The sequence below is a fragment of the Torulaspora delbrueckii genome, chromosome 5, assembly GCF_000243375.1.
Source record: "Torulaspora delbrueckii CBS 1146 chromosome 5, complete genome".
Taxonomy (NCBI): domain Eukaryota; kingdom Fungi; phylum Ascomycota; class Saccharomycetes; order Saccharomycetales; family Saccharomycetaceae; genus Torulaspora; species Torulaspora delbrueckii.
In genome coordinates this window covers 681,634-700,602 of record NC_016505.1, presented here as the reverse complement: position 1 = coordinate 700,602, position 18,969 = coordinate 681,634, and the positions used below count along the sequence as shown (strand labels likewise).

Below are 18,969 nucleotides of genomic sequence, written 5' to 3'. Positions count from 1 at the left end.
GACTATATAGACTGTAGTAGTCTCTATACTACTTACTATACAAGCCATTGACGATGATCACGTGAAAACATAGAATTTGGGCTTCCACTAAATGAAATTCTGACAGCGTCCACTAACTTTCGGGCTTCCACTAAGTGAAAAAGTTGAAAAAAATGAATAATATTACAGGAAGTTAGTCGACGACAGTCTAACTTTGACGTATCAAGCCATTATTGATCAGGTCAATTGGTTGTAATGGAATGATCGTGACGACCGTATATGCATGATTATTTCTCACTGTTTCTGTTCGCTTCTAGCTTGGATGGAACGAGTGTTCACATCAAACAACATGTGGCGAGCAACTGAAGGGGTTTTGCACCACCGAGACTCAGAGTGTCTCTTCTCATGCTATATAAGTTAACATTGTTTCAATTTTTGGAAAAGTTGTGAATTATTATATAACTTCTCTTATTCTCTCTTCTTGTATATCATCATCCTAGATCAATCAAATAAATCACATTAAAATGCCAAAGTTAGTCCTTATCAGACACGGTCAATCCGAATGGAACGAGAAGAACCTATTCACCGGTTGGGTCGATGTTAAATTGTCCGCCGTTGGTGAAAAGGAAGCCGCCAGAGCCGGTGAATTGTTGAAGGAAAAGAACGTCAACCCAGATGTTCTTTACACTTCCAAGTTGACCAGAGCTATCCAAACCGCTAACATTGCTTTGGCTAACGCTGACAGATCCTGGATCCCAGTTGAAAGATCTTGGAGATTGAACGAAAGACACTACGGTGCTCTACAAGGTAAGGACAAGGCCGAAACCTTGGAAAAGTACGGTGAAGAGAAATTCACCACCTGGAGAAGATCTTTCGACATCCCACCTCCAGAGATTGAGGCCTCCTCCCCATACTCTCAAAAGAACGACGAGAGATACAGAGACGTTGACCCAAATGTCTTGCCACAAACTGAATCCTTGAAGTTGGTCATCGACAGAATGTTGCCATTCTGGCAAGATGTCATCTCCAAGGACTTGTTGGAAGGTAAGACCGTCTTGGTCACCGCTCACGGTAACTCTTTGAGAGGTTTGGTTAAGCACTTGGAGAACATCTCCGATGATGACATTGCCAAGTTGAACATCCCAACTGGTATCCCATTGGTCTTCGAATTGGATGAGAATTTGAAGCCATCTAAGCCATCTTACTACTTGGACCCAGAAGCTGCTGCTGCCGGTGCCGCTGCTGTTGCCGCTCAAGGTAAGAAGAAATAAATGAAGTAGATTGAGATCTATTTTGTATCATGTTTCACCCTATTTAGAATCTTTACTACTAGTCAATAATGTTTGTTTGACACGTCTACGCAATTTTTCCTCTATTCGTATTCTATTGGGATCCACAGTACCATCAGGTTCGAAGTCCCTGTCAACGTTGAATTTGATCTTGAGGAAATTATCACTCAATGTCTTCATTGACTGGGCATCCTGGACGTACCAATATTCACAGAGCTTCCCAGCCATCTTACAAAGTTCCACGCAGTCGATCATTGAACGCATTCTAGAATTGAAATGCAGCATCAGTTCAACAAGGTCATCGTGATCTTCTACTTCTTCTGTGAATACTTTATAATTGTTCAGAAGGAGTACCACGACAACGCATGCGACGAACGTATCGGCTGGATATAGAAACGTTAAGAGATGATCCCATATTACAAGAGTATAATCCCGAGGCAGTTCCCTCATAAAGAGCAGCCTTGTCCATCTTAAGAGCCATAGCAGATTTGTATGATTATCGTCACAACAGATGATTCCATAAAGTTTGGGGCAACATGTTCGAAGGAGAGGTTGAAACACCTTATTTTCCCACTTTATCAGTTGGTTTTCGTTGTAAAAGAAAGCCATGGGTTTCATTAGTTTTTCAAATATGAAAAGTATGTTCTTCAACTCTGTACCCTTGTTTTCCATGCTCATTTGCTTATCCTCATGTAATTGCAAATAGATCATACCTAGTAGTTCGTGATAACCTTGCTTGTACGAGCAATCATCGCTTCTCCGAATCAGGTAGTTATACATGATCTTTCGCATCTCGTTATGAACTTCTTTCTCTTGAAAAATATCGTCAAGCATCAATCTTGAAAGGTCCAAATCGATAATCTCAAGTTTTTCTTTCATTGTCGTATCATCGTCCTCAACCGCCCTATCATCCTGTTTGATCCCTGTACTACTTAATGGATGTCTCTTAACGTCGATTGGTGTTAGCCTTCTAATTCCTCTGTCCTTCTGCCCTTTGGGAACTTTCGGCTGCGGCGATTGCTCATGATCCTCTGTTAGTGTCGGTACCTCTACAATCTCTTCCATATCGCCCTCGCCATCAATGACTAAAGTCTTCCAGAGCCATCCTCTGCCATTTCTTGTACTAAGGTCCACATTTTTATAAATTTCACCTTTCCATATGCCATTCAATATCAATTCCTCTCTGGTCTCGTATTTGTCAATGGTCAACTGCTTCAAATCCATCGGGCAAATGATCATACAGTGGTACTTGTTGCCGATCGATTGTTCATTTGAGCTAACTTTAGCTAACTTTCAGGCCGAAGTTGGGAAGGCTTCCGCGCAGACAAAAATCAAGGTTCAATATGGCAACTTTCCCTCACTGATCCATCCATGATCGCTTGACGATGAAGGCAGAGCAGCTCCGTGGTGCTAGTGTTCATGAGGTTGAGGAGGATTACACGTCGAAGACTTGTTCTAGTTGTGGAGATTTGAAAGATGATTTAGGATCTAATAAAACTTATAGTTGTTCAAGTTGCTCCTCGATTTTCGATAGAGACTTCAACGCAGCTTACATCATGCTCAAGTATATCTGTGAGCATTTGATGGCAAGTGGTGGGCCTTCCATTTCTTCTGCTCGAAGTGGAGGAAATGGTCAACTCGCCATGATGGCTCCTGGCCCCTTCGTACGCTAGTACGTTGTAAGTCCCTCGTAGATTCTCCCAGGCGCCTTTCTTCAGTATTCAAGGTCGCAGTGAGCCATCGTCACTTCTTGATCTAGGTCAATCTCGGTGAGATAACAATTAGCAAACCTCTGTCCTTGTCATGGGAAAATGTATGCATTCTGTGATGTAGCTTCACAGCCTGACGTGTTTCGTATCTTATTGTGTATGTCGAGCCCTTTGTATCTTCATGTTACATAAAGATAACACTCTCGAGAAGCGTCTGGAGAAGCATACTTTGCTGTTCTAATTTGGGGCCACTATAAGCGATAATGAAGCATTGTTAAGACTTGCAAGAGAGACACATTGTTTGAAGGAAGTAAACTATCACACTAACGAATAACCTTTATACCTTACGGCTTTTCTCCAATACATAATTTAGTGGCGTTAGCCGCCGAAGTTTTTTAGGGAATAGTATGAATATAAAGCGGAAAACAAAACAGTAACTTATCTCCAACTTCGACCCACAAAATAAATAAAACAAACTAGTCACTTTGACTTATGAGATATTTTGATTCCCAGAGTGACCTTTTATGGGCATAAGTGTAGAGTATTGGTAAACAAGTGGAAGAATGATTAGGTCCGATTTCGAAAGCTCCTATACAATCGTTTACACGTCCAAGAGACATCTGAGCACCAATGACGTTGCAATTGAGCCAGCTGCGAAACACAATTGGCCAAAAGTGGGATTAAACTTTTGTGTTAGGGGCAACAGTTTCTTCAAGGAGTATAGCGATGTTGTAAACATACGATAGGATGTTACGACAGTATGTTTTCAATAAGTCCTAGTCTGCTAAACGGTTTCTCTTAGAGCTTCAGGATGGGAAACCGCTCATGTCTCATATTAAAGATTCGAGACTTGGCGGAGTCGTCCCGCGTCACTAGGGCGACATGTAAAGAAAAGACCGCATTGGGCCATGCAGTGAAAGTCGCTGGTACCGTTCCCACCCCCAGCTATGGCGGGCTCGGTCAGCTGAACGGTACTGTCCCATTGGAACGTGATTGATTAAGACTCTGAAAGCTTTGAAGAGCCTTACTTACTGTACAAGAACTCACTTATTGCTAGTCCATCTGAACCGGACTGCTACACGCTGTGATCGGTCAGGGGGTTGAACAATTGGGATTGAGAAGCGCTCCATGGATAAACCAATAGCGAGCATGAAAGATCCTGAGAAATTGCTGAAGGAGCACAAGATAGACACTTTGGATGTCGATTGGTTGGTAGGAGCACGTAATTTGGGGACGAACGAGCCTTCAGAGGTTGCGGCGTCTGTAAAAACGCCTTCTCACTCTCGTGAGGGATCTGTGGATAGTGATGATCCTCTAGCTGAGGTTCCTAGTCCTAAAGTTGTCCCTAATTCGAGAGCTGAGAGGGAACATAGGGCTCGCCGTAATTCAGTGGCCGCCACTGTGTTCAATAGTAGCAACCTTCGTGATAATGACAGAGGCTCGTCAGATGTGGGCGAAGGATCGGCAGAGTTGAGACGGACCAAGTCTCTGTCATCCGCCAGTGGAGGCAGTGATAGATACAGAGGGAGAAGGAGAGGTTCATCGGTATCTGAGTCACGCAATGGTAATGGTGAAAAGAAAATGGGATTTTTTAAGAGCTTGTTCAGCAGGAGCAAGAAGTCGAAGAATGAATCCACAGCACAGGAGGTAGATAAGGATGAGAAACGAGTGTCCAGACCTTCCAGTCGGAGATCAAGCACGGTTGGTGTTATGAAGTCTGGTGGATCGGCTCCGAAGAGTAGCGGTGAAGAAGAGGATCAAGAAGATGGAGCGCCACTGGCAAGATCAAGAACAGAGTCTATGGTTCAAGATGGACATCGTTTGCAGACAGAAAATTTGGTGTCCAATTTAGGTGAGCGTAGAGAAAGCAATGGGAATTTGAAAGAAAGACGCCATTCTGAGGTGACTGACAGAGACCCACGTCTAATGGAGTTTTTACAGTATTATAAATCTAACGGCTACTCCGTCGCTTCATTCAAAGAAAAAAGTCCATTTGCTAGGAAGGGTCGCGATGATTCAACCAAAGCAGCTTCGTTCACAATAGACGGTAATTTATCGGAAGACAAGAACAGTAAATCAAAGTCCAAAAAGTACGATGCAAGAGGGAGGCCTTTACCTTCGCATCCCAAGAAATCGAAACTGCCGCCAGCATTGAAAGGCTGGTCGGATAAATCGTCGACTGATTCAGCATCTGACTCGGATTCAGATTCTTCTTCTAATGCAACACCGTCATCATCTCATAAGTTCGGCGCCTTCTTGAAAAAGGTTACCTCATATGGCGCAGGCGGTAGCTCCAGCTCCAACCAAACAAGGGATGAGTTGTCCAGTGGTCGTCCAACTTCTTCAGAAGATAAAATGGTTGAGGAGTTTGATCCCATTAATGCAAAGGTTGTGCCGGGTTTGGAAGATGTAAGGACGTTGAAACACGTTTCCTTCGCAACCAACACATATTTCAATGACCCACCTCAGCAGATTTGCAGTAAGCATCCTCGTCAAGGTGAGGTGGAAGTCAAGCCCAATGGTGCTGTGGTAATACACAGGCTGACACCAGAGGAGAGAAAGAAAATACTGGAATCAACTAGCTCCGGAGTTGTTGTTGGTGGTACAGGGCAGCTCAGATTGTTGGCTGAAACTGGCGATATACAGAGTAGCGATGTAAGGAAACAAGAACAAATGGCTCCCAAACCTGCTAGTCCAACAGATCTTTCAAATGACGACGATCAGAACTTGGACACTCAGAGAAGGAGCATAAAACTGGCTGCAGCTGCAGCAGCGGCCGGTGCTAGGGCAAAAGGCGCTCCTGTTGAATTAAGTCGGACGGCAACAAATAATGAAGAGGATGTTGGTGTCAGCAATATGGCAAGTCGTGTCACAATTGACAAACCGATGATCAGTAGAAGGGCTGCCAATATGAATTCCCAAACCTCACTAAATTCTGCATTTTCTCAGGAATCACTTCCGGAGGAGGAAATACTTCCTCCCAAGAATATCAAAATTCCACACGATGTTGTTTACACCCGTTGCTGTCACTTAAGAGAAATTCTGCCGATTCCTGCCACATTGAAGCAGCTGAAGAAGGGATCGACAGACCCAATTCCTCTCTTGCAGCTGAGGAATCCAAGACCATCTATGGTGGAGGTTTGGTCGTTTAGTGACTTCCTTAGTATTGCGCCTGTGCTATGTCTTTCTCTTGATGGTGTAACGCTCAGTGTCGAGATGCTGAGGGTTATTCTGGGCTCTCTGGTATACAAAAAGAATTTTGAGAAACTGTCCCTGAGGAATACTCCTTTAGATCATGAAGGCTGGAGGTTCCTGTGTTGTTTCGTGTCTAGGGCGAAGTCCCTGACTGCCTTGGACGTAACTATGGTACCAATCATTAAGACTAATGTTCAAAAACCCTCAAAATCCTCGCTTAAGAGTTCGGTTGTTAGAATGGAGTGTGATGTTGAAAGCCGTAAAGATATGAATTGGAATCTACTGGCAGCATCTGTAGCTAAAAAAGGTGGTTTGGAAGAAGTCATTATATCTGGTGCTCAAATGCCCCTGGACCAGTTTGAGAACTTTATAGAGGTCGCATGTATCGCGACTCAAAGACTGGGCCTAGCTTACAATTGTTTGACTAAGGAGCAGTGTGACGTTTTGGGCAGATGGATTGTTCAATCAAAGGTTACAGGCTTGGACATTGGCTTTAATGATCTGAAGGGGAAACTCGCAGCATTCAATAATGCAGTCTTGGACAAGATCCATAATAAGGGTGAAAAGAACGTCTTCAAGTACATTTCAATGAATTGTGCAGGCCTTGAGGTTGGACCCGAAGATACGAGCGAAAATAATGAGGTGCTGAAACTAATCAGCGTTCTTTGTTATTGTGAGAATCTGAAATTCCTGGATTTTTCGAACAATCCCAAAATGTTCCCACATTGTATGAGTACTTTGATTGACTGCTTGCCGGTATTTGTTAACTTAGTCCGTTTGCATTTGGATTACGATTCCCTTTCATCTACGGAGATTGTTATGCTTGCAGAAGCATTACCTCTGTGCTCTAGACTAAATTACCTATCTCTGCTAGGAACCCAGTTCGATCTGGCCTCCTGTAAATCGTTAGCTGAGGCAGTTAGGAAAAGTCCTTCCTTGATAACTCTGGACATTGACTACACTAATATGCCTCCGAATATCAAGGAAAAGATCTCATTGTATACTATGAGAAATGTGGAAAGTGAACTGGACAAAGTTAAAGCCAACAACACCGATAACTCTACTGATGATAAAGACAATTTATCCAGCTTGCAGGATGAGTTATCTGTATTACTAACGGATAAGTTCAAAGATAAGAAGGCCTACGATAAACTTGTGGAAAAGTATATTGAGAAAGTAACAATTGCTAGGAAGAAAATCAAGAAAGTTGTGAAGGATCTCTTTGACACACGAGTTATGGGACAATTAAGCACCGAAGGTAAAGAAACCTTGATAAGATTGTGTTTCATCGATGCAAGTTTTGAGAAAGGCATAAGGTTGTTAAAAGAAAGACATCAGGTCAATAGCGCACAATCTGCGGAGAATGCGGTGCCGCATCCAACCGCAGGTATAGCTGAAGCCCAGAAGTTTGTCAAAGATAGGTATCTGAGTGATGGCCTTCCAGCTAATACACTTTTCTCTTCCTCAGCATTTGCACAGAGTGGTCATTCGGCATTACTTCCTTTTGGCAAGGCAGATGTTGAAGAATTTAACCCCCATGCAGATGATACGGTCGAACTTCGTGATGAGGACGAGGAATCTTCAAAGAGAGTCTCTTCCCAGATCCGTGAAGAAGGTGATGTCTTTAAAAAAGCAGACAGCATTAGAAAGGATTTGGAAACATCTCATAGCGACGGTGCGAAACAAATCGATAGAGTTTTACTGGGTCGCGCTGCCGAATCCATGGACATTGATCAGATCAAGAATCTACTCCTAAAGACGGACGTTACAACCGTGGTCGATGTGATCGATGAACTGCATAATCAAGGTTATCATTTACATGACATTTTCAAGAAGCATGACGAAGCACATGAAAAGCTGGCCGCATTATCCCCACAGCCCTCCCCACAGCCCACAGAAAGTGACATTTCTGTCGATAAGAAGGTGCCCAAGCCATCTGAAGATTTCATATCAGCGAAGAACCAACAATCTCATAAGGACGAAACTAAGGCAATTGATGCAGCTTACGACCAAGTTCTAGATAACATCGAAAGAGATAGGAAGCACGAATGAGCGGCATGCAAAACCAAGTACCCTTGTACCATTACTATAACTGTTACACATTACTAACAATTGAATGTATTAATTAGATCTCTATATGTCCCTTAGGTATAAATCATTATGATTGACCGGTATTTTACCCGGCCATCGAGGCACTAGAGCCAGGTACGCGGGATGGATTGTAGACAAAGAATCAGCGATTAAAGATGCCTATGCGATGCTACCAAACATTCTATTGGAGCCATTGACGTGACAAGATTGCTTCATTCTAAGTATGTTGGACAACTTCCTTATCAAATAGGGCCTAGAAAGCTTATTTCTTGTGCACTATAGGCTACGGCTTTGAATCAGCGAGATGCAATTTAACTAACTTTATCATAAAACTAGTGAGTTTATTTACCCCAAATAAGCAGGCCGGGAACGCAAGTGCTGGTAATCCAACCTTCACATTTGGTGCGGCTGGCAACTCTGGAGCAGCTGGGAAGGCTGCTAGTACACCATTATTTGGATCGAATGCTACCGGTGGTGGGAATAATACCCAAGATGCTTCGAAAAGTGGAACATCGACTTTTGCATTTGGGAACGGCGGCGCAAACGCAGGCTCAGCATTTTCACTTGGAGGTAAAAGTACTGGTAGCACGTTTTCATTTGGAGCAGCGGATAGTGGGGACAAGAGTAAACCTGGCTTCTCTTTCAATCTGAATAATGATAATAAAACCCAGACTCCCAACTTTGGGTCATCATTGCCTGCTTCAGGTACTACCATGGCAAATGCGCCAGCTTTTGGGAACAGCCAACCAGCACTCTCGGGTGGTTTTGGGAAAACTGGTGAATCTAAAGTGGACGGTGGTCTCTTCGGGAACAAAAACTCAAACAATGCCTCTTTAACATCCCTGGGGTCAAATTCCACATCAAGTGTCCCTCAGATGAACTTCGGAGGCAATAAAGACAGCGAGAAAACTCCTTCTTTCGGTTCGGTAGGAGATAAACCGGATGATTCAAAAAAGACTGGTGGATTCAGTTTTGGTAACAGTGGCCAAGCGTCTTTAACCGCCAACTTGGGCCAGCAAAAAGACTCAAGTAAGCCAGCAGCATTTAGCTTTGGAAAAACGGGAACGAACGATACTGGTAAAGACACTTCTGAGCAAGGTGGAACTGGAAGTACGTCAGTTTTCAGTTTTGGTGATTCCAAGAAAGATGAAAAAACTGTGCCAGCCTTTAACCTAGGGGGTAATAAAGCTCCATCACTTTCGTTTGGCGCTAACAAAAATAGTACTACTCAGTTAGGTTCGACTAACCCAGCGTCTTTTAATTTTGGTTCAAATGCGTCAAAGCAGTCTTTATTCTCGCAGGATAAGAAAGATCAAGCTCAAAGTTCAAACACTGTACCATCTCTTCAATCAGACTCGAAACAGGGCGATGCTAATCAAGCCAACTCATTCAGCCTCAATCTCAAAACCGGCGAAGAGAACGACAATAGCCAAAAGCAAACCGATAAATCACCCTTCTCGTTTGGTGGTAAAACAAGCTCTACTAGCACATCAGGTTTTTCTTTTGGAGCTAAAGCGGATAACGAAACAAGTTCCTCTAAACCAGGATTCTCATTTGGCAACAAAGAAGCGAAGCCAACTGAGCCAAATACCTTGTTTGGTGCTAAAGTTAATGATAAACCTCAAGAATCTAAGCCAGCAATCTCCTTTGGCGCAACGCCTGATGATAACACAAAGTCTACCCCAGGCTTTACATTTGGTACTAAATCAGAAGCTAAAGATGAGAAGCCTACATCTGCGCTGTCACTTAGTGGTGAACTGAAGGACAGCTCAAAGCCCGGATTCTCATTTGGCGCTAAGCCAGAAGAGAGTAAAGGCAAACCTCAGACGGGGTTCTCTTTTGGCACTAAGACAGAGGAGAAAAAGGACAAGCCTCAAGCTGGATTTTCATTTGGTGGCAAGCCGGAGGAAAACAAAGACAAACCTCAGACTGGATTCTCATTTGGTGCTAAGCCGGAGGGAAACAAAGACAAGCCTCAGACTGGATTCTCATTTGGTGCCAAGCCGGAAGAAGATAAAGACAAAGCTCAATCTGGGTTCTCTTTTGGTGGCAAGCCAGATTCTGCTAAACAAACCGGAACTACAGGTACGAGTACTAACAAAACTGGTTCCAAGCAATTTTCATTTGGTGAAACCAAAAAAGATGGACAAGAAAAGAGTAATACGGGTACAGGAGGTTTTTCCTTTGGGGCTAAGAACGATGCTTATAAAAAGGAGGAAGAGATCAAAGGTTCTGGAGTGGCTTCACAGACAATTAATTCTAAGAACATCGAAACAGCTCCAGTATCTTTAGACAACAAAACCTTGGATGATTTGATCACTAAGTGGACTGAACAACTATCTGGTACTGCAACTCATTTCGACGAGTTTTCCAAGAAAGTCAATCAATGGGATCAGGTGCTTGTCAAAGGTGGTGAACAAATCAGCCAACTTTATTCCGAGACTTTGACTGCTGAACAGAATCAGAATAGGATCGACCAATCGCTACAATATATCGAAAGACAACAGGACGAGCTTGAAACGTTCTTGGACAATTATGAGCAGAAAGCTGAATCCCTCCTCTCAGATGTTCTTTCCTCGGCAGGTGGGAGAGCTGCTAATAACAACGATCAAAAGAGACAGCAAGCTTACCATACAGCAGAGACACTGGACGAAAACCTCAACAGTCTATCGTTGAATCTTTCATCGCTGATTGCGGAGATAAATGATGTCAGCAATACATTTAATAAGGCGACAACAATGAATCTCGCAAATAAAGATGAGAACACTCAGCTGGTCAAACTGCTGAACTCGCATTTGGAAGCATTGAAATCTTTAGACGACAGTTCAGCTGCACTTGAACACAAGATCAAGTTGATAAGTAAATAATACTGAATTCGAATTGAATCTATACTGTATAATATATCGTTTAAGGACTAGAGATGGGGTCCCAATAATGCTAACGATGAAATCCTATTTAGCTTTCTTCACCGTGATAACCCGTTAGTGTGCAAAGTAGTACGACCAATTTTACCATCTTTTCCAGACCTTCGAGATTGGAGTTCGAGGAACTGTACTTTTCGTTTGTGTCTCTTAGCGCATCCCTCTTCATAACTCCCAACGTCAGCCGTCTGTATTTAATGAGAAGTTTCTTGACCTCATTAATAACCATCGCGTTCGAGCTTCCCATACTCAGCAGGACAGCAGCAAGCAATTGAAAAACGGGCACAATTAATTCGAAAAGGGATATCCCATTGGCATCCTTTCCAAGGAATAGCGGTTTATCCAAACTGACGTTGATCGACATAAAGCTGGAGTTGTGGATTGCTAGCTCATCGAATACTAGTTCTAATCCGAGATCTGGATCAAGCTTCAAAAATTGGCAATCCTCAATTACTCGGAATAACTTATTCTGAATTAATGCATTAGCACCATTTCGGCTCTCAGCAATGCGGATCAACAAATAGACCACAGTTTTGAACGCAGTTAGCTCGTATAGAAGATCATCGATGGCGACGCTTCCGGGAGAGCTGAACAATGAGTCAGTGTTCTTTATGGAACGTATGATCAAAAGTAGCTGTGTATTCTTCGTGAGGGAGTCTAATATGAAATTACCTTTGTTGAGGTCTCCTAGACGAACTAAGGAATCCAGCAAAAAAACACTCGTTATCCTGTTCGTCCCTTGGCCATAAATAGTGTCCTTGCAGATAACCTCGACAAGCACCTCGTTGTTCATCTTTAGACCCTGTAGTATCTGCTTCGCCAGCCTCTCGTCTTCAAGTACTCTTACCAAATAGCTATTGGCAAGCACATAAAAATCTGATCGAATAGAAAATGATGATAGTGGGGAGTTAATACCGTAAATGCATGTTTTAAACAGATTGTAAAGCCTGGTGTCGACGGTTTGGAAATTATCAATTGAAACACGATCTTTCTGATAGACTGCAAATAATGTGACAGCGAGCGAAACCAGCTCCTCTGAGAATGATATATCAAACTCAATATAATCATTGATTTTGGGTATTGTGGCTCCAAACACCTCCAAAATAAAGCTTGAACGATCAAGAGCAGTTAGCTCACCATCTGATACAATGATTTCTACTAGTTGAACCCATGAGTGCAGGATGCACAGTTGCCGTTTCGTGAACGTCTGACGAGCCAAAATATAAGCGATGTTCTGGTGTATAACGTCAATCTCCTGTGCGACCTGTTCAAAGGTTAAGCTGCGATTCTCGGGAGCAGTTGCGGACTCCCTTTTGAACCTCCACGATAATCTTGCCAGTGAATCAATCGCATAATAGTTATAGATGTTCCCATGGCAATTATTCCCCAGGGTCACAGCATCCAAATTGAGCGGAAGTGTTTTAAATATTGTCAAAGAATCCATAGAATCCTCGAGTGCGGGTATATCTCCATAGTTTAGAGTGCTTAGCATGGAAAAAATTCCTGCAGATTGGAGGGTGTTCGAGGTCAATAGTTCAATCTGGGATTGTATCTGTGATTTTCTTCCACTCGAAGCCAGCCTGTGAATGGACAAACTAAAATACTGGAGTAAATCGCTTCTATAGCTCAAGAATGATAACAACGCACCTAGGGACTCTGTTTGGATGAAATCCTTAGCTCTAGATGCCTTCTTAACGTCGAAAACCCTTCCATTCCACGATGTGTGCGCGTCAACCTGAGGATCGAGCTCTATAATTCTTTCGAACAGCCGATGTGTCGCCAAGTAATCCAAGACCATACGGGAAGTGACATGATTACGACAAAGTTTTATTATTATGCATATAGCTGAGGCGGCTAGCCTCATTGGAGCGCAATCTATCCTGGTTTGATTAACGTTTTCGAGAGATGCTTCAAGCAAAGCCATGATGGATTTCAATAAGGAAGAATCAGAGTTGATGAAGGTTGATAGATTAGGTCCGGTGGAGAGAATATTAGAGACTTGAAAACCTAGCAGGAAGTGAGAGATAGTAATAGTAGGATCCGTGAATGACAAGTTCTCATTGATGAAATCTAGGAGCTCGAGTTTCAAAGTGAGAGCTTCCTCACAATCAATCGGTTTCTCGATTTGCGATATGAATCCATCCTTGATGCGTGCAGACTCATCCACAGAATCGAATATTGTTAAGAGCTTACTCTTTACGGCAAATGGGGATTCCTCACCTGTATAACGAATTGCAAGCTTTTCAAGCAAATGTAAGGAGTTCGATGCTAGTTCAAAATTGTCTAAGCCGACATATAAGCCGAGATGGGCAACAACTGATAAATTGAAGAACAAAGCGTCATAAAAAGAACGCAATCCGTGTAAACCAAAATCTTTTGGTATAAAGCTGTCTATGTCACCTTGTTTTGTCACGATTGGCACAAATTCTTCAACATAAGGCTCTTGGAAATCCAAGACAATACCCACCACCTTAACAGATAGATTGATGAGAAGCAATTGCTCTTGTTCGCCGACCAAGTCAATATTGATACTGTCAACCCCAATAGAAGCGATATCCAAAATGCATTTGTAGACTTTTTCTGTAAAAAGGTAGTTGAAGGCAATTGTTGCTGGGCATTCCTGAACATAAGACGCAAAATCTTCCGTGTCTACTAACCGGTCAAGATTAGCACCTGCTGGAATCGAATTCAAAATAACATTATAGTCAAACGAACGGAGGGCGTCCTCTGCAATTCTCAGGACGGGCAATTGAATGCATCTTGTCTTGAAAGAATCTTGTAATTGATTGGAGTGCACTAAAATTTCTTGGAAAATGTAGTCGAGATAAGGACTGATGCCTGTTTTCCTATATCCACGCCCAAGTTTACTTGGGAATGCAAGTTTACCAAAGGACATGTAACCACTGTCGCTATCCATGGAATTGATGGATAATAGTTTTTGGAAAAGGCTCAAAAAGCCGACAACCTCGGAAAAGTTGGTAAAAGTCGAAGTGAAGGCTGCTCTGTAAGAATCAGGGGTGATTACAGACTGACTAGACTTGAAGATTAACGAGTCTAAAGAATACCAGAAGTTTGATCTCTTTGATTCTGAGTTGGGTACTAGATGGCTTAACGTTTTCAAGCATGCTCCAATTAGAGGTGTGTCCAATTTTGCGAATTCAAAGAGAATGTCTGCGAAGAGGTTCGACAGAGTGCTTTTAATATCCTCGTCAACGTCATTTGCAACTGATCCAATCAAAGTGAACAATGAAGAAATGAAAATGATAGCTTCTTCATTCAGGCCATCTTCTAACGCAACTAACGTAGAGTCTATTTCCTCTGAGTCCTGTTTTTGTTGCCTTTGCTGAACTCGTGTTGTCAGATTACTGATCTTTACGATATAGTCGCTAATGCATTGAGCAATGATATTCCATGAGACACTGTCATTAGCCACAAAGTAGTGATAAACGCTTAGAGAGTTTTCGGTTCCGTAAGATAAACTGGAAATCATTAGGTAAAAGCATGATCTCATTAAACTATCATGACATTTAGCCGACCATTCGATGAAACCATAAGCATTTGATTCCTTATCCTGCCAAAATAGTTTGGAGTAATCAGGTCTCGACGCGTAGAAATAGTAAATCGTGAGGAAGAATCTTTCCAAATCCGCCTTCAAGGCGATGTCATCTAGATCAAGATCTTCTCCCGATAACAGTGAATCTTCTTCTGCGTCCTTAATCTTCGTAAGCAAGAATGCGCAGTCCGCAATAATGGTTCTTATAACATCGTGAAAAGTTGCCAGGAAAAAAGAGTTGGTTTGCTTCGAGAGTACTACAGCTGAAGATCTGTCATTATTCAGCTGCTGTGAACTATTACTATGAGACCCAGGTAGAGGAGCATGACTGTAAAATTGTTGTTGTTGCTGTTGCTGCTGTTGAAGTTCCGTTTGATTGTCTGTCAACTGGATGGGTATCAGCCTAGGGATGTGACGCTCTAGCAATGATCTCATATCATAGTAAAGATCGATACTAGCGTCTCTCTCTACTAGAGAAGTATCAGCGGCAAAAATTAATAATTGCTCGATCGCCCCATATTCTACAGCTCTAGTCATTGGTTCGTCCACCGTCACGGCAAAATCCATAGTATTGGCCCTCTTTTCAGGTTCTAATTTACACCAGCCAATGAAGTACGAGAGGAAGACAAAGATCAATGAGACCTTTACTGGTTTTGTGTAAATGCTTTGAGATTTTAGATCCTTTAAAAATTCATCATGAATAGACCTTACATCTTGGTCTAGAAGTTTGTTCATGTTACCAAAAGCGTAAAAGATCGCTGGCAGGTAATATATTATGAAGAAATCATTTGATTGCATCTCGGAAACATGGCTTATTATCTTTGTTAAATGTTCTTTACTCATCAAGGCTCCTTTGGTCATCAAACCATGAAGAATCTGACTCAATATGTCATACTCCCTCAGCAGAAAATCTTGTTTGAATTTGACATTCTGTTGTGCCAATGCATGGTAACTGTCGAGAATCTTTGCCTTGCTAATGGACTGCTTGATATCACCTAGCTGTGTATGAATATAGCCGAATGCTCTCAGTATGTTGGATACTAACTTCCCATTTGCCAACAGCTCGATATAAAGCGGGCTATCAGGATCAAGGTAGTTCACCAGAAATGTCACAATTTGCAAAATATATTGTCTTCTAACAAAATAGTTTATCTTGGCTTTGTTAACCAACGCAATACCTTCATCCTTTTCCAAACTCTCAACGTTACAGTCGGCAAGCATAATCTCGCATACAACCATTTCGTCTAGATTAAGTTCGTCAGATACTGCAATCGCTGCGATCATAAAATCCTGATTAATCTTATACGTGTTTCCATCTGATAAAGTAATTTCACCCTTTTCTAATCGAGCTCGGCTATCACTGTTCTTGAATTTGCCATCATTTAAATTCAAACTTTGCAAATCTAATAGCACTTCATCAAACAATTTACGATCTATTTCTCCACTTTCAATGCCATTGTAAAGGGACTCGAACTCACCAGCCGACCAATTCATAGTCATTATACAAAGTACCCACGCGTCTAATGGCAGCGATTCGTATTAAATGGCCCTAAACAATGCAGTATATGTTGGGCTCTCTAGCCATATTATTACTTTGATGAGATTCCTTATTACAAGGTAAATATTGAAAAAAAATTCGTTACCCGTCTCTAACAGTTTTAATACAAGTGAATAACTAGATTTACGAGCTAAGAAGTTGAGGTGAGTGAGAACTCCAGAGAATCATACATTGTAGGCAGTTATCTTGATAGGTATATCTGTCTAAGATTACAGATTTTTCAAGATTTTCCGCAGAATTTTTGACCATTTTTTTCTTGTTTTACCACTGGGGCCTCAAGTATCTTTACTACAGTTGATCTGTTTCTTGGTATCTACCTTGCATTGCTAATTGTATTTGTCTCGGCTCCAGTTTTATTTTAATGTTTTTTACATGTTTTAGTGAATACCACATATTTTTTCAAACATCTTATACATTAAAGCACTTTTTAACGGCAACCTTGATCGTCCCAAAAAAAAATCAGCTATTCAAATAAATCCCATATAGATTACTAGCCAATATATTCAGAGTCGTATGACATAGGGCTGTCAAAAATTCCATAATATATAGATTGGGGCACATTTGGAAGATAAAATAAATTGGCAAGAATTAAACAAGATAACAACAATATGCTCCGCTATTATTGATTCTTGAATAAGATGCAGTGGTATACTATCATTGACAGTATCCAAAAAAATTCTCCGCGACGGGGAATTGAACCCCGATCTGGCACGCGACAAGCGCCCATTCTAACCATTAAACTATCGCGGAAATTGGAAAGAGCACTCACGGTGGGGGTCGAACCCACAATCTTCTGATTAGAAGTCAGACGCGTTGCCATTACGCCACGCGAGCATCTTTTTGTTGTGATTTTTGAAAGCAGATGTAGTCCTGATCACAGTATAATAGTCACGTTGGAAAACTATAGATCATACTTGCATTAGATGAAGTAAAGTTCAGCTGCCATTTAGTCGTGTTGGTGCCACTGTAATATTACAGTCGAGCTTCAGATGTTCAAATTGCAATTCCGAAGTCGATCGTTTGCATAGCCCTAAATCTGTATACAAGCGATTAGAGGTCATAAAATATCGAGTGTTTAAGTGACGTAGGCCTTCAATAGCTACGAGTAATCAATCTCGCTTTCCGTGTGAGCTGCTTAGAGTTTTTAGGTGATGGCCTAGAAATTCGTTGCTGATCTCACGTCACATGAGAATACGTAGCACCCCAAAGTTCGAACCTGGCTTCCCCGTCAATCCATCTGTATTCTAATTATCTCACAAAGATGGTAAGAGGTAACTCATTAGTCCTTCAACTCATGGTCGTGCACTTGAGTTCAGTTCCGTCAACCCCGAACAATTGCGCTGGCTGCTAGCTCCATTTCTTTAAGAATTACGAATAGAGCTGACACTGCATAAAGTAGGACCACATCGTGTGTACCAGAAATACCCACCAGTATGTAGCTTCGTTTATTCGTCTGGCTAATTGTACTAATGCAATTAAGAGCGTCGCTTGTTTAAAGCGCTTGACGACAAATGATGAGATGACCTGCGAAGATTAGAGGGTCAAGCTAATGAATAGATTCATTCTACTCACTGTGCTGTTCCTATACTACGCAGCATGGCTACTTCTGCCGGTGTTTGATCTCGATGGGAAGCTAGTCATGTTCCCTTTGCCGAGTATATATGCTGTGTATCTTCCCATCGGTTTACTGATCGTTGGCTTCACGATAGTGGGAACGTTTCTAGGCACTATATTGCTTCTGGATCCCCAGGAAAAGCCAAAATCTAAATAGTTACATTATTAATGCATATAACAATAATTACAAATTCTAATTAACAGCTCTCTCACGGATCCAGCAATCCCATTTGCCGATATTTCTCTTTGAGACACTACCTTCAAAGGCATCTACGTTTCCTTCCAAAACTTCGAACCTGAAGCCGTTAGCTGACTCGAATAACTCCATGTTGTCCCATTCGGATTCTTCCTTATCTTCACCTTCGTTGGTACGGTTCAGTGAGCCAGATACTGTATCTAGGGAATTACGTTTCCTTTGAATGATCTTCTCAATCTCTGTTTCCAAGACACTCTTGATCTTTAATGGTTGCCTAGCGGCAAAAGAATCGGACTTATTGCAGGCGAGTAAGATGTCGACACCATTCTTCTCACGCTCAGTCAGCTGTATAATCTGGAATAAAAACTCAGCAGTCTTAGTCAATTCCTTGGGGTCGACAGTAGAATCTATCACGTAAATCAAACCTTTGATATTGGTGGAATTCTTCAATTCGGTTAGCAACTTACCGCGAAGCTTCAAGTGGCCTGGGAACTCCATTAATCTAACCGCAGGACTTCCCGGTAATTTGAAACTGTGCGTAACACTTGGCTCTTGAGACATCACAGTATTTCTCAGTTTATCCATGGTCAACAAATTGTACAGACATGTCTTACCACTGTATGAAGGGCCTGCTATGACAAACGTTGGTTCCCTATTCTTGTTCGCAGTTTTTGCATTTGGAATCAGTCTCCCAGTATTTCTTTGAAGGATTAGAAGGAATGAAGAAGTTACCAGCACCAGAATGATTGCCAAAAGTACGGGAATACCCAGCATCTTAACTAGATCTCTTTACTAGAGTCAATACTTCATTTCGACGTTAGTTGACGTTCAAAACCTTGAAAAATTTCAGATGGATTATATTAT

At 42.0% G+C, this 18,969-nt stretch overlaps 7 protein-coding genes and 2 non-coding genes across 9 annotated transcripts; 4 read left to right on the top strand and 5 right to left on the bottom strand.

Moving 5' to 3' along the window:
- Nucleotides 1-503: 503 nt before the first annotated feature.
- GPM1 (phosphoglycerate mutase GPM1) lies at nt 504-1,250 on the top strand (the record flags this gene model as incomplete). Its single annotated transcript, XM_003681775.1, has 1 exon — nt 504-1,250. One exon carries the CDS (start codon nt 504-506, stop codon nt 1,248-1,250), a length of 747 nt encoding a protein of 248 aa, XP_003681823.1.
- Nucleotides 1,251-1,289: 39 nt separating this feature from the next.
- GYP6 (GTPase-activating protein GYP6) lies at nt 1,290-2,492 on the bottom strand (the record flags this gene model as incomplete). Its single annotated transcript, XM_003681774.1, has 1 exon — nt 1,290-2,492. The coding sequence occupies one exon, from the start codon at nt 2,490-2,492 to the stop codon at nt 1,290-1,292; it is 1,203 nt and encodes a 400-aa protein (XP_003681822.1).
- Nucleotides 2,493-4,105: 1,613 nt separating this feature from the next.
- On the top strand, nt 4,106-8,224 carry MHP1 (Mhp1p; the record flags this gene model as incomplete). The annotated part of the gene is made up of 1 exon (XM_003681773.1): nt 4,106-8,224. The coding sequence occupies one exon, from the start codon at nt 4,106-4,108 to the stop codon at nt 8,222-8,224; it is 4,119 nt and encodes a 1,372-aa protein (XP_003681821.1).
- Nucleotides 8,225-8,483: 259 nt separating this feature from the next.
- On the top strand, nt 8,484-11,130 carry NSP1 (FG-nucleoporin NSP1; the record flags this gene model as incomplete). The annotated part of the gene is made up of 2 exons (XM_003681772.1): nt 8,484; nt 8,600-11,130. Coding segments are annotated over 2 exons (2,532 nt in total).
- Nucleotides 11,131-11,218: 88 nt separating this feature from the next.
- Nucleotides 11,219-16,237, bottom strand: NUP192 (Nup192p; the record flags this gene model as incomplete). The annotated part of the gene is made up of 1 exon (XM_003681771.1): nt 11,219-16,237. The coding sequence occupies one exon, from the start codon at nt 16,235-16,237 to the stop codon at nt 11,219-11,221; it is 5,019 nt and encodes a 1,672-aa protein (XP_003681819.1).
- A 736-nt stretch (nt 16,238-16,973) lies between these two features.
- TDEL0Etrna8D lies at nt 16,974-17,045 on the bottom strand. Its single transcript has one exon. It is a non-coding gene; the product is annotated as a tRNA-Asp (tRNA).
- A 12-nt stretch (nt 17,046-17,057) lies between these two features.
- On the bottom strand, nt 17,058-17,129 carry TDEL0Etrna12R. Its single transcript has one exon. It is a non-coding gene; the product is annotated as a tRNA-Arg (tRNA).
- Nucleotides 17,130-17,844: 715 nt separating this feature from the next.
- TDEL0E03640 (uncharacterized protein) lies at nt 17,845-18,066 on the top strand (the record flags this gene model as incomplete). The annotated part of the gene is made up of 1 exon (XM_003681770.1): nt 17,845-18,066. The coding sequence occupies one exon, from the start codon at nt 17,845-17,847 to the stop codon at nt 18,064-18,066; it is 222 nt and encodes a 73-aa protein (XP_003681818.1).
- Nucleotides 18,067-18,102: 36 nt separating this feature from the next.
- SRP102 (Signal recognition particle receptor subunit beta) lies at nt 18,103-18,879 on the bottom strand (the record flags this gene model as incomplete). The annotated part of the gene is made up of 1 exon (XM_003681769.1): nt 18,103-18,879. One exon carries the CDS (start codon nt 18,877-18,879, stop codon nt 18,103-18,105), a length of 777 nt encoding a protein of 258 aa, XP_003681817.1.
- Between the last annotated feature and the right edge of the window lie 90 nt (nt 18,880-18,969).